The sequence below is a fragment of the Gobius niger genome (genome assembly GCF_951799975.1).
Source record: "Gobius niger genome assembly, chromosome: 6".
NCBI classification, from domain to species: Eukaryota; Metazoa; Chordata; class Actinopteri; order Gobiiformes; family Gobiidae; genus Gobius; species Gobius niger.
The window spans coordinates 123,850-146,540 of NC_136857.1; the positions used below are offsets into that span (position 1 = coordinate 123,850).

Genomic DNA, 22,691 nt, shown 5'->3' on the forward strand with positions numbered 1-22,691 from the left:
TTATGAAAATGCCCCAAATTTCCAAGCTTAAATAAAAGGTGCATTATGCAACTTTTTATACAGAAAAAGTTGGTCTCTACAACGCTCCAGGATCAATTGTTTGGTAGGTTTTCTGGTGAGAGGCTTCATCAGCAGTGAAAACCTTCCAAACAAGTTCCCATTAAAGGTTTTTAGAAATGTATCGGGAGCTTTCCACCCCCTGCAACCCTGACCTTCAATAATATAATTCATCACAGTGTTTTTCTGCCTCATTCTATAATCAAACTTCAGATTTTGTTCTTGTCTCACGAGGAGCAACAGTTTCCGTATTGCAAGTAGCAGCATATCAGATCATCAACCTCACAATGTGCAATAGTTGAGGTTTAGTCATGATAAATATTGCACTATTTCAGACAGTGATCGGATACGGTTTGTTTTTTCTCATATCGTGCATCCCTAACTCAAACATTCACCGCTGCCCCATTGACCTTGATAAGAATGCAGCTAAAGCAACAACGCTAACCTATATTGTGTAACATGAGCCGAGATCTCTTTTCCTTCCACAGATATAGGGCAGCGGCTGTTTCTCCGCTCGCTGTGATACAAGCGCCTCACTCCGTATCACCCGCTCACACTCAGCCATTCTAATTGTCCCGTTTAAATTATTCAGAATGCACTCCAGCTCGGCCCGAAGGCTTTACGCGTCTCGGAGAAGAAGAAAACTTCAAAGGAGGCTAATGTTCAGAGCAGGCAGGGACTCGGGGTTACAGGAGAAGGAGCTGTAAGTGTGGGGGGAAAATGAATGTGCTCACCTGGAGGAGAGTCTGGAGACGCCAGCGGAGACATAGGAAAAGAAACACAAAAAATCAGTATTAAAATCAGATTATTATTAAGGTGAAGAAATACTGCAATCCCAGGGAATCTGCAGAGTTAAGTCAAATGTAAGACTTTTTAAGACCTTTTTAAGACACAAAATCTCAAAAATAAGACCTGTTTTTGAACGCGCAATCTATAAATGGACTGTAAAGAAAATCACTGTCATAAAAATCCAAGTGTCAAACTGTTGTTTCTGATTTCACAGTGGTACAAATGTAAGACCTTACTTTTTCACATTAGGCATTTTAACCATTCAAGTTTGAACAACCTCATCCCATAATAAGAATATTGAGATTGAATAATTACTCACAATTATCGACTGAATGAAAGAAAACAACAGATGTTTAGTTTGTGTATTTAAAATGCTTTGTAAGACTTGAGCTGGTTAAACATTCACTGTTTCTAAAAATAAAAGCAGATTTTCCACTCGTTTGCAAAGAACAAAACACTAATAATCATAATTATTTTAATGATATTATTATTAGGCCAGAATCTAGTCTGGGTTTTCTGTTTTCTAAACTTGTTTGTCAGATGTTTCGATGTTTCTAAAGTAACAGGACTTTCTGTTTCCTTCTGTCCCTGAGCAGAGGAGCGTTCGCTTTGTGTTTCCAACATTTGGACAAACTTTATTGTGACGATGCCGTTCATGACCTTGAGTTGGACGTTTACAGTAAAGGATTATCTCCACGTTGTTTCATATTGGACGTTTCTTTCCCCCGACAGCAGCATCACGGATCCATCACCTCGGTCATGTTCTGGATCCTAAACTCTGCTGACTTCAGTGGTTTGTTTGGGAGGATAAAGCTCTGGAGGAGAGTCCTTCTGCCTCCACTATCGCTGAGTTTACGTTGTTTGTGGCCAGTGCGTCAGCGTCGCTTCGGCCTCTCGGACCCTGAGCGGCACCGGCGGCTCCTCATCGCTGCTTCTGGGACTTTATTTGTCGACTTTTTAAACTCAATTGTGCGCAAATAATTGGGTCGTTGAACGTTAATTTTTAAGACCAGTTTACCCTGGATTTAAGACCAAAGAGGCCCAATTTTAGACTTTTTAAGACCCCGCGGACACTCTGAATCCACTAGGGGTTGAAAAATGTCTGTCTGTAAGCTGTTTTATTTTTCATATCCGTATGAGGCGTCTCGCCTTAATTGGAGACAGTTATTCCCATGTGCAAACTGTGGCTACATCCTCCATGAAAGACAAAGCAGATCAATGCCGCCCACACCTCGCTGCTCTGTGTCAGCAGCTAAAGGCTAAAGTCTGTCTGGCAGCTGGTCACTCATCGCCAAAACAAGCCACTGTCCCGAGACTCTGAATTATTAAAGGAAGATGTGCGAGACATCAGCCCTCCGGTAACTCTATCGGCATAAATATGAGAAAGAAATCGCTCTTTGATGATTGGGTTGAATATGGTGATATTTTACAATTGACACACATCAAGTTTCACTCCATAATATGCAAATTCATCTGTAAAAGTCTAAACAAAACAAGAACAAATCTGAACTACAGAGACGTTTGTGATAAAACAAGGTACTCTCTTTAAAGGGGCTAGATGCAAGTTGGTCATTTTATACTCACTACTGCCACCTCAGGTCTTATGCGTAACTGCACCTTCTATTTTATGCAAAATGGACTTTTCCAGCTTTCCATCATGTTATTCTGTCACTCTCTCATTAAAAACATGGCTGAAGTGTTGCCTTGGCACATTCACGTATTTCTGAGTAATCTGTAAAAACTCTGATGGCGGCCATTTTAGGGATAGGTTTGCCTGAGTCCTCCTAGGAACGCCCCCACCTGCTGGAGACGCCTCCGAGCTTTGGTCACCAGCCGAGTCACCAACCACTGCTCCTCAGCAGAACCCCCTCCCCACTGATGCCACAGACAGCGTGTGGAGGGGGCGTGTCTAGGTTCTTAAAGAGACAGAGGCCTATTTCAAGACATTCACTACAGCCATTTTGAGAGAGACATTTTATACAAGGCAGTTATTCTGATTTACTGCATTTACAGACCAACAGAAGGTTTGTCATCATTGTAGTGTGATATAGACTGGTGCTGTGGGACTGACAAAAGCAGAACACCCCCTCTTTAAAGCAGAACACCCCCTCTTTAAAGCTTTTTACTGTACCGAGCCCTATATATTATTATTTGTTTTTACGGCGGGTGTGTGGGGTATTTTGCAAGACAGTTAAGGGGGGGCTTGAAGTATTTGGGAACCCCAGCCCTGTAACCCTTTACATGACAGCGCTGCACTTGTTGAAACTAAAACAGTTCTAAACGTAGCACAGTTTAAGAACCGCAGACGTTGATAACAGTTAGTGGTGACGTCAGCGTAAAAGGCAGTTCGGACGTACCACAGTTTGGGAACCGCAGACGTTAATAACAGTTAGTGGTGACGTTAGCGTAAAAGGCAGTTCGGACGTACCACAGTTTGGGAACCGCAGACGTTGATAACAGTTAGTGGTGACGTCAGCGTAAAAGGCAGTTCGGAGCTTCTGATCCTGAGACACAACAGGATTAAACCTGCAGAGGCGCCTCTTTAGCCCAGATTTACTGCTTTAATCAATGACCGAGCGACTCCACCGAGACCAATTAAACACTTCCACAGCGGGACGGGCTAATCTCCGCTCACAGCCACAACACAGAGGGGCGAGCGGCGGGAACACGGACTGAGGGTCTACAATACCAAAGATACATGCGTGTTTTCATCTACAAGCTTTTGACACTACAATACATTCAATCCTACACACATGTTGATTCCTGGCTCCATTTCAGCATTTACAGCTATTTAAGGGCTCATTCTTAGTCTACTGAAATATAATGATCATTTTAAACTATATCTTTTAAAAAAATAGAGCATTTTGTTACACTGCAAAAAGTCATTTACTAGATTAGTTTAGATGTCTCAATTTGAGCATAATAATCACATTTTTTATTGTTTTGACTAGTTAAGATGTAGTTGGGCATTTGATTATTTCACTTGTTCTGAGATGTTTCTGACTCGTTTCAATACATTTCGCATTTATTTCCAAGTTAGTTTTTCCGCCAATGGGGATAGAAAAATGATCTTGTCCTATTGGCAGTTTTACTTTTACTACGACATTTACCAAGAACCATCTGAAATGTCATCAAACGAGCAAAATAATCTGGGTCAGATCAGGAAAAAGGTCTAAATGAGGGAAAACAAGATATATTTCCTCAGTTCAAGTCATTTAAGCCAATGCTTGATATTTACTTTTTGCAGTGTAGGCAGGATTAACTCTAAAAACAAGCATCTATCTTTACTTTGAGTGATCAGATCTGTAACTTTGCTGTGGGATATCAAGATACATAGAGTTTTCTTCCAAATAGGGCTGGGCACCGAAACGTTTTTTCGAGTATCTTTAACGATACTTGGTTTTCGAAACTGATTCCTAAACGATACTTTCTTTGATACCTTCACTCAAATATTTGTCATATAGAACCATAAACAGACTCTCAGTCATTCAGGAACCGTAAACCATCAAACTGATTAATAACATATTCCTTTTCCTTCCAGCAGCACAGCAGCACAGCTGTTCGCGCTCGTGCTTCACAGCTAGAAGGTCCCGGGTTCGATTCCCACCTGGGAGGAGCCTGTCTGTGTGGAGACGCAGGCTCTCCCTGTGTCTGTTCAGGTTTCCTCCGGGTACTCCGGTTTCCCCTCACCACTAAAAACATGTACAATAGGTCAGCATGAATGAGTGTGTTTGAGAGTTGGCCGGTGTGGCTGGTTTACATGCATGAGACCCACCTCTTTACACAGGCCTTTTAATATGTTCAACTTTCTCCATTGTATTTTTGTTTAAATTGATTTTGACGTAAAGTTTATTATGCCTTGTTTGTATTTGTATTCATAGTTTTCCTCATCTGTTTGTGTTGTGAAGCACTTTGGGCAGCCGTGGTTGTTGTTGTATGTTCATTAACATGACTGTCCCGACCAAATAAACCAATAAATACAATTCAATTTATTTTGCATTTGTGTCATTTATTTGAGGAGAAACAACCAAGAATCTTCCTAGAACTGGAAAAGGGCAGAAAAAACTCCTTCCAAGCTTTTCTTATTTAAAAATAAAAAAAATCACATTTTTCCCCAAAGTTCCTGAAATGTTCAATTTTTTCCCCCAATTTCAGCCCAAATTTTCCACTTGGTTTTCCCAATGTTCATCCACGTTTTTTTCCAAATATAAAAAAATCTTTCCACTTATATTTCAAAATTTCTTCCCCTTTTTCACCCCAATTTTCCCTCTTTTTAAATATTTCTTCCACTTCTTTTTCAGATGAATTTATTTTCTAAAATTGTTTTCTAAAATTTTTTGCCCAATTTCGCCCTAAATTTTCCCAGTTTCAAAACTAAAAGATTTTATATTGGTTTTCGGAACCTGCTTTTGATACTTTTATTTTTTCGATACCAGTAGAATCTAAAGCCTTTTTTTTTTTTTTTGATGCCAGACCGGTATTGTTTAAAGGGGCTCGATGCAAGTTCGTCATTTTATCCTCACTGCTGCCACCTCAGGTCATACGTGTAACTGCAGCTTCTATATTACGCTCGTGCATGACACCTTTGTGAGTGACAGGGCAGGATTTTAGAGGCAGTTGTGGTGAACAGGTCTGGGCTCATTCTTAGGACATTGTTGGAACATGTAGAGGGAGGAAAATACATCATTTTAACATTTTTAAACTCCGTATAGTCCCTTTAACTGCACCAGGCCTAACTTCCCAGCACAGAAAAACAGTTTTAAGAAATCCCCCCTGACTTGATCTGTGCGTAAACCGTGGTGGACTCACCCGCTGCTGAATGGTGGCGTGTTTATGCTCCATTTCCCTCTTCTCCATGGCCGAATCAATCACCAGCTGGTCCAACTACAAGTCAGGCACAAAGACAGGACAGAAGTGAACAAGTTTACCAGTGAACACTCGCTCGGACATGTTTCACTGTGGGCAGAGGCGAAGCATGTGGTGCAAAGCCTCTTCACAGTGGGCAGAGGCGAAGCATGTGGTGCAAAGCCTCTTCACTGTGGGCAGAGGCGAAGCATGTGGTGCAAAGCCTCTTCACTGTGGGCAGAGGCGATGCATGTGGTGTAAAGCCTCTTCACTGTGGGCAGAGGCGAAGCATGTGGTGTAAAGCCTCTTCACAGTGGGCAGAGGCGAAGCATGTGGTGTAAAGCCTCTTCACTGTGGGCAGAGGCGAAGCATGTGGTGCAAAGCCTCTTCACTGTGGGCAGAGGCGAAGCATGTGGTGCAAAGCCTCTTCACTGTGGGCAGAGGCGATGCATGTGGTGTAAAGCCTCTTCACTGTGGGCAGAGGCGATGCATGTGGTGCAAAGCCTCTTCACAGTGGGCAGAGGCGATGCATGTGGTGTAAAGCCTCTTCACAGTGGGCAGAGGCGATGCATGTGGTGTAAAGCCTCTTCACTGTGGGCAGAGGCGAAGCATGTGGTGTAAAGCCTCTTCACAGTGGGCAGAGGCGATGCATGTGGTGTAAAGCCTCTTCACAGTGGGCAGAGGCGAAGCATGTGGTGTAAAGCCTCTTCACAGTGGGCAGAGGCGATGCATGTGGTGCAAAGCCTCTTCACTGTGGGCAGAGGCGAAGCATGTGGTGCAAAGCCTCTTCACTGTGGGCAGAGGCGATGCATGAAGCCTCTTCACAGTGGGCAGAGGCGAAGCATGTGGTGCAAAGCCTCTTCACAGTGGGCAGAGGCGAAGCATGTGGTGTAAAGCCTCTTCACTGTGGGCAGAGGCGAAGCATGTGGTGCAAAGCCTCTTCACTGTGGGCAGAGGCGAAGCATGTGGTGTAAAGCCTCTTCACAGTGGGCAGAGGCGAAGCATGTGGTGTAAAGCCTCTTCACTGTGGGCAGAGGCGAAGCATGTGGTGCAAAGCCTCTTCACTGTGGGCAGAGGCGATGCATGTGGTGTAAAGCCTCTTCACTGTGGGCAGAGGCGATGCATGTGGTGCAAAGCCTCTTCACAGTGGGCAGAGGCGATGCATGTGGTGTAAAGCCTCTTCACAGTGGGCAGAGGCGAAGCATGTGGTGTAAAGCCTCTTCACAGTGGGCAGAGGCGACGCATGTGGTGCAAAGCCTCTTCACTGTGGGCAGAGGCGAAGCATGTGGTGCAAAGCCTCTTCACTGTGGGCAGAGGCGAAGCATGTGGTGCAAAGCCTCTTCACAGTGGGCAGAGGCGAAGCATGTGGTGCAAAGCCTCTTCACAGTGGGCAGAGGCGACGCATGTGGTGCAAAGCCTCTTCACTGTGGGCAGAGGCGATGCATGTGGTGTAAAGCCTCTTCACTGTGGGCAGAGGCGAAGCATGTGGTGCAAAGCCTCTTCACTGTGGGCAGAGGCGAAGCATGTGGTGTAAAGCCTCTTCACTGTGGGCAGAGGCGAAGCATGTGGTGTAAAGCCTCTTCACTGTGGGCAGAGGCGAAGCATGTGGTGCAAAGCCTCTTCACTGTGGGCAGAGGCGATGCATGTGGTGCAAAGCCTCTTGCCAGTGGGCAGAGGCGATGCATGTGGTGCAAAGCCTCTTGCCAGTGGGCAGAGGCGAAGCATGTGGTGTAAAGCCTCTTCACTGTGGGCAGAGGCGAAGCATGTGGTGCAAAGCCTCTTCACTGTGGGCAGAGGCGAAGCATGTGGTGCAAAGCCTCTTCACTGTGGGCAGAGGCGAAGCATGTGGTGCAAAGCCTCTTCACAGTGGGCAGAGGCGAAGCATGTGGTGCAAAGCCTCTTGCCAGTGGGCAGAGGCGATGCATGTGGTGCAAAGCCTCTTCACTGTGGGCAGAGGCGAAGCATGTGGTGCAAAGCCTCTTCACAGTGGGCAGAGGCGATGCATGTGGTGCAAAGCCTCTTCACTGTGGGCAGAGGCGAAGCATGTGGTGCAAAGCCTCTTCACTGTGGGCAGAGGCGAAGCATGTGGTGCAAAGCCTCTTCACAGTGGGCAGAGGCGAAGCATGTGGTGCAAAGCCTCTTCACAGTGGGCAGAGGCGAAGCATGTGGTGTAAAGCCTCTTCACTGTGGGCAGAGGCGAAGCATGTGGTGTAAAGCCTCTTCACTGTGGGCAGAGGCGAAGCATGTGGTGCAAAGCCTCTTCACTGTGGGCAGAGGCGATGCATGTGGTGCAAAGCCTCTTGCCAGTGGGCAGAGGCGATGCATGTGGTGCAAAGCCTCTTGCCAGTGGGCAGAGGCGATGCATGTGGTGCAAAGCCTCTTGCCAGTGGGCAGAGGCGAAGCATGTGGTGTAAAGCCTCTTCACTGTGGGCAGAGGCGAAGCATGTGGTGCAAAGCCTCTTCACTGTGGGCAGAGGCGAAGCATGTGGTGCAAAGCCTCTTCACTGTGGGCAGAGGCGAAGCATGTGGTGCAAAGCCTCTTCACTGTGGGCAGAGGCGAAGCATGTGGTGCAAAGCCTCTTCACTGTGGGCAGAGGCGAAGCATGTGGTGTAAAGCCTCTTCACTGTGGGCAGAGGCGATGCATGTGGTGCAAAGCCTCTTCACTGTGGGCAGAGGCGAAGCATGTGGTGCAAAGCCTCTTCACAGTGGGCAGAGGCGAAGCATGTGGTGTGAAGCCTCTTCACAGTGGGCAGAGGCGAAGCATGTGGTGTAAAGCCTCTTCACTGTGGGCAGAGGCGAAGCATGTGGTGCAAAGCCTCTTCACAGTGGGCAGAGGCGACGCATGTGGTGCAAAGCCTCTTCACTGTGGGCAGAGGCGATGCATGTGGTGTGAAGCCTCTTCACTGTGGGCAGAGGCGAAGCATGTGGTGTAAAGCCTCTTCACTGTGGGCAGAGGCGAAGCATGTGGTGCAAAGCCTCTTCACAGTGGGCAGAGGCGAAGCATGTGGTGCAAAGCCTCTTCACAGTGGGCAGAGGCGAAGCATGTGGTGCAAAGCCTCTTGCCAGTGGGCAGAGGCGATGCATGTGGTGCAAAGCCTCTTCACAGTGGGCAGAGGCGAAGCATGTGGTGCAAAGCCTCTTCACTGTGGGCAGAGGCGAAGCATGTGGTGCAAAGCCTCTTCACTGTGGGCAGAGGCGAAGCATGTGGTGCAAAGCCTCTTCACTGTGGGCAGAGGCGACGCATGTGGTGCAAAGCCTCTTCACTGTGGGCAGAGGCGACGCATGTGGTGCAAAGCCTCTTCACTGTGGGCAGAGGCGAAGCATGTGGTGTGAAGCCTCTTCACAGTGGGCAGAGGCGAAGCATGTGGTGCAAAGCCTCTTCACTGTGGGCAGAGGCGAAGCATGTGGTGCAAAGCCTCTTCACAGTGGGCAGAGGCGACGCATGTGGTGCAAAGCCTCTTCACTGTGGGCAGAGGCGAAGCATGTGGTGCAAAGCCTCTTCACAGTGGGCAGAGGCGAAGCATGTGGTGCAAAGCCTCTTCACTGTGGGCAGAGGCGAAGCATGTGGTGTAAAGCCTCTTCACTGTGGGCAGAGGCGAAGCATGTGGTGCAAAGCCTCTTCACAGTGGGCAGAGGCGACGCATGTGGTGCAAAGCCTCTTCACTGTGGGCAGAGGCGAAGCATGTGGTGCAAAGCCTCTTCACTGTGGGCAGAGGCGAAGCATGTGGTGCAAAGCCTCTTCACTGTGGGCAGAGGCGAAGCATGTGGTGCAAAGCCTCTTCACTGTGGGCAGAGGCGATGCATGTGGTGCAAAGCCTCTTCCCAGTGGGCAGAGGCGAAGCATGTGGTGCAAAGCCTCTTGCCAGTGGGCAGAGGCGAAGCATGAGGTGCAAAGCCTCTTCACTGTGGGCAGAGGCGAAGCATGTGGTGCAAAGCCTCTTCCCAGTGGGCAGAGGCGAAGCATGAGGTGCAAAGCCTCTTCACTGTGGGCAGAGGCGAAGCATGTGGTGCAAAGCCTCTTCACTGTGGGCAGAGGCGATGCATGTGGTGCAAAGCCTCTTCACAGTGGGCAGAGGCGAAGCATGAGGTGTAAAGCCTCTTCACAGTGGGCAGAGGCGAAGCATGTGGTGCAAAGCCTCTTCACTGTGGGCAGAGGCGAAGCATGTGGTGTAAAGCCTCTTCCCAGTGGGCAGAGGCGAAGCATGAGGTGTAAAGCCTCTTCACAGTGGGCAGAGGCGAAGCATGTGGTGCAAAGCCTCTTCACTGTGGGCAGAGGCGATGCATGTGGTGCAAAGCCTCTTCACTGTGGGCAGAGGCGAAGCATGTGGTGCAAAGCCTCTTCACTGTGGGCAGAGGCGAAGCATGAGGTGCAAAGCCTCTTCACTGTGGGCAGAGGCGAAGCATGTGGTGCAAAGCCTCTTCACAGTGGGCAGAGGCGAAGCATGTGGTGCAAAGCCTCTTCACTGTGGGCAGAGGCGATGCATGTGGTGTAAAGCCTCTTCACTGTGGGCAGAGGCGAAGCATGTGGTGCAAAGCCTCTTCACAGTGGGCAGAGGCGAAGCATGTGGTGCAAAGCCTCTTCACTGTGGGCAGAGGCGAAGCATGTGGTGTAAAGCCTCTTCACAGTGGGCAGAGGCGAAGCATGTGGTGCAAAGCCTCTTCACTGTGGGCAGAGGCGAAGCATGTGGTGCAAAGCCTCTTCACTGTGGGCAGAGGCGAAGCATGTGGTGTAAAGCCTCTTCACTGTGGGCAGAGGCGATGCATGTGGTGTAAAGCCTCTTCACTGTGGGCAGAGGCGAAGCATGTGGTGTAAAGCCTCTTCACTGTGGGCAGAGGCGAAGCATGTGGTGCAAAGCCTCTTCACTGTGGGCAGAGGCGAAGCATGTGGTGCAAAGCCTCTTCACTGTGGGCAGAGGCGAAGCATGTGGTGCAAAGCCTCTTCACTGTGGGCAGAGGCGAAGCATGTGGTGCAAAGCCTCTTCACTGTGGGCAGAGGCGAAGCATGTGGTGCAAAGCCTCTTCACTGTGGGCAGAGGCGAAGCATGTGGTGCAAAGCCTCTTCACAGTGGGCAGAGGCGAAGCATGAGGTGCAAAGCCTCTTCACTGTGGGCAGAGGCGAAGCATGTGGTGCAAAGCCTCTTCACAGTGGGCAGAGGCGATGCATGTGGTGTAAAGCCTCTTCACTGTGGGCAGAGGCGATGCATGTGGTGCAAAGCCTCTTCACTGTGGGCAGAGGCGAAGCATGTGGTGCAAAGCCTCTTCACTGTGGGCAGAGGCGATGCATGTGGTGCAAAGCCTCTTCACTGTGGGCAGAGGCGATGCATGTGGTGCAAAGCCTCTTCACTGTGGGCAGAGGCGATGCATGTGGTAAAGCCTCTTCACTGTGGGCAGAGGCGAAGCATGAGGTGCAAAGCCTCTTCACTGTGGGCAGAGGCGAAGCATGTGGTGCAAAGCCTCTTCACTGTGGGCAGAGGCGACGCATGTGGTGCAAAGCCTCTTCACTGTGGGCAGAGGCGAAGCATGTGGTGTGAAGCCTCTTCACTGTGGGCAGAGGCGACGCATGTGGTGCAAAGCCTCTTCACTGTGGGCAGAGGCGATGCATGTGGTAAAGCCTCTTCACTGTGGGCAGAGGCGAAGCATGTGGTGCAAAGCCTCTTCACTGTGGGCAGAGGCGATGCATGTGGTAAAGCCTCTTCACTGTGGGCAGAGGCGAAGCATGTGGTGCAAAGCCTCTTCCCAGTGGGCAGAGGCGAAGCATGTGGTGCAAAGCCTCTTCACTGTGGGCAGAGGCGAAGCATGTGGTGCAAAGCCTCTTCACTGTGGGCAGAGGCGAAGCATGTGGTGTAAAGCCTCTTCACTGTGGGCAGAGGCGAAGCATGTGGTGTAAAGCCTCTTCACAGTGGGTCAGTGTTTGGTAACGGCATTGATCGACCCAGTGCTGTGCAGCCAAACGTGGCAAATGAAACATTTACGTAACACAAACTATCGGCCTTTTGATGGGACGGACGAGGTGCTGGAGAGAACTGACCTCAGCAGCCAGGTTCTTCATGTACGGGTCGATCTCGTCCAGCAGGTTGTAGCCTTGTTGGAAGAGCGAGTACTGCGCGTTCATGAATGACAACATCTGGAAGAAAGGAGTGGAATATAAATGCATATAAAGATGTTGAATGAGCAGTGCTGGCAAGGTGAATAGGTTTATGCTCTCTTTGGAGGATGTTGCTCACTCACTTCCCCATCTTCTTGGGGAAGGCTAATCTCAGGCTACAAAGTCAAATCTGCAGCACTTCCACTTAATTCATCTGCTCGCCAAGAAAGCTTCATATCAAATATTACAGTTGTAGACCATCTGAAATATTTAGGAGTATCTATATATCCCTCAATCTCAGATATAGTCAGACATAACTATAAGCGGCTGCAGCAGAAGTTGAAGTACGAAAATGGGACTCACTTCCTCTGTTTTTCATGGACGCATCTCTGTAGTAAAAATGAACATTCTTCCCCGCATTCATTTTATAAGCTCAGTGATCCCTATTTCCCACTAAAGGACACTGGGAAGAGTTGCACTTTTTAGCTGCTAATTGTATTTGGTGCAATAAAAAGCACAAAAAAGAAGGGGGGGTTCACGTACCTAACTTTAAATGGTATCACTGGTCATTTGTTCTCCGCCCCTTGAGTCACTGGTTGAACCCATCATCATCTGTTCCTTGGAGACCCTGAGAGGAGAACCTTGTGTTCCCTCACAGACTCCCAGATGGTTGGGGTGGGGTCGCGTGCCTTTGAGTTTACAGTATGTTTCTGCGCTATATATATTTGTTTGTACTATATACATGCTGCATATGTGGATTCTCACCCCTACGCTTTAATGGAAAATCAATAAAAAGTGCAAAAAAGATGCCTAATAATCACAGCAACATGTTTCAATTTGCACTGATCCAATGTTTCTCCATAGATTTTGAAATTGTAAAAAAATCGACACATTTATTTATTAGCCTAGCGCCACGAAACTCTTCAAACACAAGAACTGCATGAATTACAAACAAAAATACCAGCAACACTCTGGATAACGAGGAAATGAGGCCCTATGTCAAACATCCTGAAATATCCCTTTAATCTGCTACAATTATTATTTCCCCCACTATATAGCAGTGGTTTTCGATCTTAACGAGGGACCGATGCAGGTTTCGGGATCCGTTGTAGATTCTGACCCTGTTAAAGGTTCACCATAAATGATTTTGCCTATGCTACATGTCAGGTTTCGTACAAAATAATGAATCTCAAAGGCTGAAGTGTGATGTAAAACAAATATGCAAAGTGAAGTCATGAATACTTACAGCATCTAGGATTTCAAACTTCTTCTTTGCTTGGAGTACGTTAATCTGTGGGGAGGAAAAGGCACAGTTGTTACATGTACAGTCGTCATAAATAATGCAGTAGTGGCTCCCTCTAGTGGAGCAGAGGAGAACAATGAGCCTTGATGATAACACTGTTGGACAAATGTAGCCCACGACTCGTCTGTCATTTATCTAGAGCAGAGATTTAAAACACATGATGTTTTCAGACATTTCTAAAGGAGACTCTCGGCTCTCGTTTCCCCTCTGAGCGACAGACATGGCCTGTGTGGGATTTCATACTTGAGAGCTTTGCTTTGTGCGACGCAGCTGATGCAAACGTAAAAGCGTCTAAGCGTCGCCTCAGCAGACGAGCTCTGACCTTTCCTGCCTCGAGACGCTTCCAATTAAGACTAAAAAGGGAGAGAGAGGAGACGAGGAGCGAGGCCATTAACCTCACATCACCCGCCTTCACCGAGCACATTTTCTCCAGTTCGGCTTTACCCAAATCTAAAAGCTTGTTGACTGATAGCTCACAGCCTACAGGCTGAGTCATGCCTCATTTGAAAGCTAAGACCAACGAGAGGCACCTCCACTGTGCGGTCCCAGCGCAGGCTCAGCTGTCAGGACGGGAAGTGCACACTTTCTTTAGGATGGGAAAGGCCTCTCCCTGATTGGCCGGTTGCCGACATCGGCAGCCAATGATAAGTGGAGCTCCAACCACGACGTCACCACAACAAAACAACACTAGTTTAAACTCATCAGGTGGGGGTTAAGAGCTTAAAGGGATGTTTCAGGGTGTTTGACATAGGGCCTCATTTCCTCGTTATCCAGAGTGTTGCTGATTTATGGAGATATTTTTTTTGTAATTCATGCAGTTCTTTTGTTTGAAGAGTTTCATGGTGCTAGGCTAATGCAAGGCTAGTGCATGTCTATGGTATCAGCTAGCCTGCATTAAAAACAGTGTGACCCGCTCCACAGAGCACCTGAGGCAAATCACTGATAACACCAGACTAACCATATACATGTCTAATGTTTGGAATATAACTGACCTGCATCACATGAATGATCGCATTCTGAGGGACTATTTTCTAGCAGATCACTCCGCCGCCGCGTAGCTTATACAACCAGGAAGCTGATGCTGCTCAAACATAAGTTATTTTAAATGACTCTATGGACACAGACATGTATATGGTTAGTCTGGTGTTATCAGTGATTTGCCTCAGGTGCTCTGTGGAGCGGGTCACACTGTTTTTAATGCAGGCTAGCTGATACCATAGACATGCACTAGCCTTGCTCTAGCCTAGCGCCACAAAACTCTTCAAACATAAGAACTGCATGAATTACAAAAAAATACCTCCAGAAATCAGCAACACTCTGGATAACGAGGAAACGAGGCCTGAAACATCCCTTTAAGGATAGTGGACTTTACAAAACATCCCTTTAAGGATAGTGGACTTTACAAAACATCCCTTTAAGGATAGTGGACTTTACAAAACATCCCTTTAAGGATAGTGGACTTTACAAAACATCCCTTTAAGGATAGTGGACTTTACAAAAGGTGTCTTTCCGGCATTAGTTTGAATCTGACGGATCAGGGAGTCGGGACCTCACCGTGGAGGCCTGCAGGCAGGACCTCACCAGGACCTCTTGCTTTTTTCTCACTTTTTCTTTGCTTTATTGTCACGTTTTTGCGTCTCTTTTTTTGCTCTTTTGTCATTTAATCGTGGTGGCTCCATTGTCACTTTTTTGTCACTTTTTCATAGATTTTTTGTTGCATTTTTGGGGGTAAATGTGCTTGGTTCAGGAGGGGATTAAGAGGTTGAATATGAGGGGAAATTCTAGAATATTTGTTTTTTCAACGAAATTTTGTCAAAGCTAAAACAATATGGGTCAAAACCGGCAAAAATGGAGGAAAATCAGATTGTTTTACTGTAATTTACAGTTTTTCGATGGTGGTTCTGGGCTGTGTTTGTAAAACATGTGTGTCAGTCTCAGTCAGAGGAAACATCAGTGATTTTCTGAGTTACTTCTGGGGAGATGGAGAGAAAGAGAACCGTGTTTCCCCGTCAGAGTCGATCACACGCTGTTCACCCTGAATCCGCTCTGGCAGGGACGGGTTAAAACTTATGGGCTAAAAACGTCCCTGCTCCGTCTGAATAAAGAGGGTGATGTGTCACACAGGCTTAAGGAGACATGAGGTTAGGACTTCAGGCTACGGAGTCACGCAAGGGACATTTCTCTCTGTCTAAATGTTTATGTCTTTGCCGTGTAAAAGTGATGTCAGGTTTAAACGCTGGAGCTTCGGGAGAGGCGGAGAGAGAGCGCAGCCTGGGCGGTGACAGAGAGGAAACTCTGGGGCAGGTCATTGTGTTTTAATTTAGTTTGTTTTATGGTTTCTTTCATGAGTCTCTCCTTGTGACTGGAGCGGGTCATTTGAGAGTCTGTGAGCATTGGGTTTAACTGTGACCCTACACTGAGAAAACATGAACAAAGTCACTCCAGAAAAGGAAACATCGACGTCATTTTAAAGAAAATAAACAGCATGTTGTTTAGTTTATTATATCACTAATCCAAAAGACACGGACGATCAAAATGTTTAGAGGCTTTTTGAAAAAGAGCACGAGTTTAAAGGCACAGCGGAGGCTTCAGTTTGTGGGAAACCCGTCGTTCACATTAAACATCATTTTCCAGCCAGATGTTTCTGACCATCAGTTTTACCAGTTACAGATTGAACTAGCTTTAGATCAGTGGTTCTCAACCTGGGGGTCGAGACAGATTTGGGGGTCGTCAGGTCTTGCATATAATGTAATATTTCATCATAGGATGTGTGTCTTATTTTACAATAGTGCCATTATTTGTTCTTAATTTTATACATTTTATTTTTGCCATATTAAGAATTATAAAGGCTAATGTTCCCATTACTCATGATGAGACCCGGGCAGGGCTTTAGATGAAGGTGTGCTCGTTAAGTATTAATAAGCATTAGTATCATGTTAGGGACAGGGTGAGGGTTAAGGTCAGGCAGGGCTGGACTGGCAGAAAAAATCGGCCCAGGACTTTTGGGTCAAGACCGGCCCTCTAAAAAAACAGTCATATTCAATGCAGTAGTCGAGGTGATGAGCAAAACAATAAGTAAAACAGTAAAAGCTACAAATCGAGGACAGTAGTTGCTGCATTTTGTTTCTGCTGAATTCAAGCTCACGCCTCAGAGACTCAACACTTTAGTCTGGTCGTTTATAACTTGAAGGAACTTTTGTAAAATGACTTAACAATCTTAAAATGTGAGTTCTGTTAATGAAGTTCCTCTCGCGACTGCAACACAAATAAACTTCTCAAAACCAAATGATCCGACTGTAGATGAAGATGAAACGGAGTTACAGAGCTGAGGAGTGAGGACAGAAATCACAAAAAGGCCAAACATTGTAAATCCTTTCAATGGAAACTAGAAGATTTCCAAACTGCACTGACGACGAGTCACCTGACGACTCCCAGCATGCACTTCTTTGCAAACATTTGTCTAAAATGTATAAAAACAGAGGTCTGAGGTTCTGTGGGTCCTGGAGGGAGTTACAATAAACTATTTCCTCTGATATTCACAGTGTGAGGGGCATGAGTGTGATGTCCCAGAGGCCCAGCGCTCATTATACCAGATTATCTGAACCATGACTCAAGAAAGCACCACCAGGGGGCGTCACATGCCTCTAGTGGAGGAGCTGTGTAATTGCATCTACATAAAGATAGATAATCTACTGGCTTTTCCCGCTAAGTGTGGGCCGGTGTTAAGGTATAATGGGCCTTATCTCGGTCTGACCCAACCGGCCCAAAAGAACGTCGGCCCATCGGGAAAACTCCCGAAGGCGTATTATTAATGGCCTATTACTCTGTTAACAGCAGAGTGTTAATGATTTACAAGCATATTATTAGTGCTTATTAATACCGTATTAATACTTAAAGGGGCTAGATGTAAGTTAGCCATTTTATACTCACTACTGCCACCTCAGGCCATACGTGTAACTGCAGCTTCTATATGAAGCTCGTGCATGACGGAGCTTCAGACCCGAAGTAACACGTTTCTGACAGTGCAGTTTAGAGGCAGTTGTGTGAACAGGTCTGAGCTCATTCTACACATGAGGACGTGGAGGAACATGTAGGGAAATAAACTCCGTATAGTCCCTTTAACGAGCACACCTTAATATAAAGCATTTCCAAAATATCCTGGTTTAATGAGGTTCGTTTGGTTACTGTGTTAGGTGTTTGCCGTAATTTCACTATAATATGCTGTTTTCAATCAGGGTCAGAAAGGTCAAAAACATTGTTCCAACATCATCTCAGTGTCCTGCGACCCCCCGGGTGTCACGACCCCCCCTTTGGGAACCATTAGTGTTGGATAAGCTGCTGCCACATGTTGTTCTGACCCCAGCGTGTGGGTCCTGACTCAGATGTCAGTCTGTGCTCTCCACCGCCCTCTGCTCTGAACTGTCCCATAAAGACGACCAGCACCCAGATCACAGCCAGATGTGGATCGGACAGTCCAGCTCCACAGCAGGACCTTCTGTGCTAAACATCTGTCCTTCAGTAAGTCTGGTAAAGCTCTGTATCTGTGCGAGGTGGTCGGTGTGAGGTGGTCTGTGTGAGGTGGTCTGTGTGAGGTGATCGTCGCTGTCTCTGACCTGCAGCACGTAGGTAAAGCTCTGTGTTTGGTCTGTATGAGGTGGTCTGTGTGAGGTGGTCTGTGTGAGGTGGTCTGTGTGAGGTGGTCTCTGTATGAGGTGGTCTGTGTGAGGTGGTCTGTGTGAGGTGGTCTGTGTGAGGTGGTCTGTGTGAGGTGGTCTGTGTGAGGTGGTCTGTATGAGGTGGTCTCTGTGAGGTGGTCTGTGTGAGGTGGTCTGTGTGAGGTGGTCTGTGTGAGGTGGTCTGTATAAGGTGGTCTCTGTGAGGTGCTGTGTGAGGCGCTCTCTCTGACCTGCAGCACGTAGTCCAGGGCGAGGTGTCTGAAGCACTTGCGTGTGATGCACAGAGCGCCCGTGGCCTCCTCCACCTCGTGTGGTTTGTTCCTCGTGTGTGAGGTGGTCTGTGTTTGGTCTCTGTGAGGTGCTCTGTATGAGGTGGTCTGTGTGAGGTGGTCTGTGTGAGGTGGTCTGTGTGAGGTGGTCTCTGTGAGGCGCTCTCTCTGACCTGCAGCACGTAGTCCAGGGCGAGGTGTCTGAAGCACTTGCGTGTGATGCACAGAGCGCCCGTGGCCTCCTCCACCTCGTGTGGTTTGTTCCTCGTGTGTGAGGTGGTCTGTGTTTGGTCTGTATGAGGTGGTCTGTGTGAGGCGCTCTGTGAGGCGCTCTCTCTGACCTGCAGCACGTAGTCCAGGGCGAGGTGTCTGAAGCACTTGCGTGTGATGCACAGAGCGCCCGTGGCCTCCTCCACCTCGTGGGGCTTGTTCCTCGGCGCCTGAGCGTTCTTCACCTGCGCGATCTCCAGGTCCTCACGCACTCGGTCGAAATGCTTCTTCGTCTCCTTGAACTTACGAACGTCACTGGAAACAGAGGAAATAAGTTTAGCTGCTGAAAGAACTAAATAAACTTTACAGCTGCACCTACGACTAATGCTGAAACTTCTTTGTTCCGAAGGCGAGACGCAGCGCATAGTATTGTTTTGTTGAGTTCTCTGTCCCTCCTAATGGCCAAAGTTGCAAATACAAAGGTGTTTTGATGCAGGATAAAGCTCCGGGATGTGGCTGTGGTTGTCGCCTGTCACATGAATGACCTCGGCCCCTCCCATAACGACTCGGCCCCTCCCATAACGACTCGGCCCCTCCCATAATGACCTCGGCCCCTCCCATAACGACTCGGCCCCTCCCATAATGACTCGGCCCCTCCCATAATGACCTCGGCCCCTCCCATAACGACTCGGCCCCTCCCATAATGACTCGGCCCCTCCCATAACGACTCGGCCCCTCCCATAATGACCTCGGCCCCTCCCATAACGACCCAGAGCACTTTACCCTAAAGGCACTTGAAACACAAACCTGAGGGTCCCTAAATGAACCGGTGCTGTGGAAATGGGCCTGTGCACACACACACACGCACACGCACACGCACACGCACACGCACACGCACACGCACACGCACACGCACACGCACACGCACACGCACACGCACACGCACACGCACACACACACACACACACACACACACACACACACACACACACACACACACACACACACAGTAGCTTTAGGCCTGCTTTCTCAAAATGAGCTTTTCTTCACACTCTGGCAACAACATCTCTTTAACTTGACCTGCTCTTACAGATTTCAAACCTTCCACTTTTATACTTGACCACAGGTGGCAGCGAGTCACATTGAATGCATTTGATTCCATTTTATTGCCTAAATACTGTATTTTTAAAGCCACAAATGCAAAAATTCATTTCGTAAGATTTGCAAACAAACAAACAAACAAACAAACAAACAGAGGAATGAGGGGAAATCTTCATATTCACACAACGGCAACTTTTTACAAAATGAGACGTGTGAAATGTAGACCATAGTTTTTACACCATAGTTAATGCAGTAAAATGTCATTGTTTGGGTTCTGTCTTCAAGAAAATAATGTTTTTATTTAATGCCGGTTTGAATCCAATCTAATGTTTTATAATGACTTTTCAGGCCTTAATTCTGGCATAATTTATTTAATGCCTTTCAATGCTTTTTAATGCCTGGCGGAAACCCTGTGATGAGCTTTGAACTGCAAAACACAAGGAGACATTTAAATTATTCATGTATCTATAAATACTGTACTCAAAAACAGATATCCAAAATCTGCTCTAAAAATATCCATATATAAAATATAGGCAATTTTGGCCCCTCCCCTTTTCACCTGCAGTGCCTCACCTTAAATACTTCAAGAATAAAAAATGTGCTTTAAAATGTCAATCTAAAGCCTGAAACTCTCCTTCACGTGATTGTTTTCTCTGCAGGAGAGTCTCACTGCTCTAGAGTCTCACTGCTCTAGAGTCTCACTGCTCTAGAGTCCACTGCTCTAGAGTCTCACTGCTCTAGAGTCTCACTGCTCTAGAGTCTCACTGCTCTAGAGTCTCACTGCTCTAGAGTCTCACTGCTCTAGAGTCTCACTGCTCTAGAGTCTCACTGCTCTAGAGTCTCACTGCTCTAGAGTCCACTGCTCTAGAGTCCACTGCTCTGGACTCCACTGCGGTCAGATCTGTGCCACGAGGAAGCGCTTCGTTCAATATTTCAAAGCCTCAAAAAGGTCTGTGGGTAAAAAGGCCAAGCTGATATTTACACGTGGTTTACTTTCCTCTACCTGCGATAAATATATCATGTGTGCAACGTTTCAGTGGGAAAACCTCCTTCCCAAATACTCACTCTTTTATGAAGTTGTGCAGCTGCTGCTTGATGGAGCGCTGGGCCTGATCGAACAGAATCTGAGGAGACAAAGAGAAAGAGGAACATGAATAAGTGATCAGACATGAGATCCTTCAGGCTTTAGGGTTAAAGGTCAGTCTCACAGGCTAAGCCCATTTTCTTATGTGCAAAACTATGCAGAACTGTGGATCGTAAACCTGCTTTTGGGCCTCAGGGCCAGATCTTGTGGTTCATGGCTCAGGCTGTAGAGCAGTCGTCTGCGCAGTCAGGGGCTCAGACGACTGCGCAGACGACTGCGTCTGCTGATGCAGCACAATGTTTAATAAAGATTAAAGAAATAAAAGTGTCCCTCCGCTGCTGCAGATCCAGGTGAGCGGGCGGGACAGAGAGGCCTCGCCTGGACACTGTTCGAATGCACAAAGTTACGAAATGTACAGGATTTAACTGATCAGAAACTGTCACATCGGCTGTGGAGGAGATACAGAGTTATGCAGTAAAACTGTAGCTATTGGAACATTTGAGCTACAGCTGCAGGATTCAGGAGCGGCTGAATTAAAAATAAATAAAAAGTTGCTCTGTACCCTGTGAAATGTGCTTCTTTCTTTTGGACTGAGCTGTGGCTACAGGAGCATCATCAGGAGGTAAAGACTGACACACGATGGAAACGTCTCCTTAAAACTCAGATCAGACCTGGTGTTGTGGCACTAGAGGCACGTGTGGTTTAACTGTTGTTGTTTTGGTGTTAGGGGCGTGCGAGTTGATCTACTGTATCAAAGTAAACCGTGCGTAACCGACGCTCAAACAGACTTTTCAAGGCAATTTCGCTTTTGTTTTCAATTGTGCTGCTTGTAATAAACCAGCCTCCGTCGGCCTCTTTTTCTTAAATAACGCCGTCTCCCTATAGCAGCGCAGCCTTTAGCGTAAACCCTGCGCCACATGCACGATCGCGCTTTCACCACGTTGTGTTTAGAGTCACAAGATCTGGCCCTCAGCATTTTACATTTAATACCTTTAAACGAGATCACGTAGAATTTAAAAAAAAATCGATCACAGCCATAATATCACATTCCAAAGTCCCAAAGCAAAGGCCCCTGAAAAAACAAAACATAAAGGCGGTAGTAATAATGCTGTAAGACTGAGGGACACAAAGGACGTGAAGCGCCCCCTCGCTTTCAAGAACATCAGCAGCTTTTTACCATCTGAAGAACATGATCAGAGGAACCGTCAAAACCAGAGAGAGACTTAGCCATGTGTTTGTCTCCAGTAAGTTAGATACTGTAACAGCTCCAGAACATCCAGAACGCTGCTGTTCGAGTCCTGACAAGAACCAGGAAACACGACCATATTAGTCCAGTGCTCCGGTCTCTGCACTGGCTTCCTGTCACTCAGAGAATAGACTTTAAAACAGCTCTGCTTGTTACAAGTCTGTTCATGGTTTAGCCCCAAAGTCCATCTCTGACATGTTACAGCCGTATGAACCATCTCAGGCCCTGAGAACCTCAGGGAGGGGCCTCCTGGTGGTTCCAGAGTCAGGACTAAACACGGTGAGGCTGCGTTTCACTTTCATGCAGCTAAAATCTGGAACAGTCTTCACGAGGATGTGAGACAGGCCTCGACTCTGACAATGTTCAAATCCAGGCTGAAACAGTTCTGTTTGTAATTGATTCATTTTATGCGACTGGGAAGCACTTTGAAATGCCTTTTGTATGAATTGTGCTCTACAAATACACTTGCCTTGCTTTGGACAGGGCGGTTGGCGACGGGCGATAAAATACTTCAATAGAAACGTGCCTAAAATCATTATTAAGGAAGACACACACCCAGATATCACCATATTATTTTTGTCCAAATACTAAATGCAGAATTATTATTTTTGCATCATTAATGGCGAACACATTGTGCAAAATTGACTTTTCTGAGCTTTTAGCCATAAAAATCAATGTCCTTGTCCTGAAAACAGTCCTGGAGTCGTCACAGAGAGAAATCCTATTCGCTTCGGTTGTTTCTTCTTCTGCAGCTGAAGCGCTCGGTCTCTCGGATAAAAATAAAACCAGAACCATCTCCCTCGACCACGTTATTATCGAGCAACATTTACGCCAAAACAAACGCTGTTCAAGGCGTGGAACCTCAACCAACAGATGGCGCTAAAGATCAGCGCTTTGACTCATTCACTCGACATCCAAATGTCTCTTTTTTACACCAGTTTAACATGAATGAAGCCACACGTTTCCCCGTGTTCCCCCTCTTTGGCTTTCTGAGCACATCCTCACTGCCGCTAAGTAGGTCACTG

At 47.2% G+C, this 22,691-nt stretch overlaps 1 protein-coding gene across 1 annotated transcript in view; it reads right to left on the reverse strand.

Annotated features, from left to right (window-relative positions):
• The window catches only part of LOC306964746 (arf-GAP with coiled-coil, ANK repeat and PH domain-containing protein 3-like), a 167,175-nt gene that overhangs the window by 38,889 nt on the left and 105,595 nt on the right, over nt 1–22,691 (reverse strand). Inside the window, exons 5-10 of the mRNA XM_079558866.1 lie at nt 20,402–20,460; nt 18,367–18,550; nt 13,024–13,068; nt 11,721–11,816; nt 5,656–5,730; nt 792–803 (exon numbers count right to left, since the gene is read on the reverse strand). Coding sequence (XP_079414992.1) covers nt 792–803; nt 5,656–5,730; nt 11,721–11,816; nt 13,024–13,068; nt 18,367–18,550; nt 20,402–20,460 — 471 coding nt within the window. The remainder of the gene's footprint in view (nt 1–791; nt 804–5,655; nt 5,731–11,720; nt 11,817–13,023; nt 13,069–18,366; nt 18,551–20,401; nt 20,461–22,691) is intronic.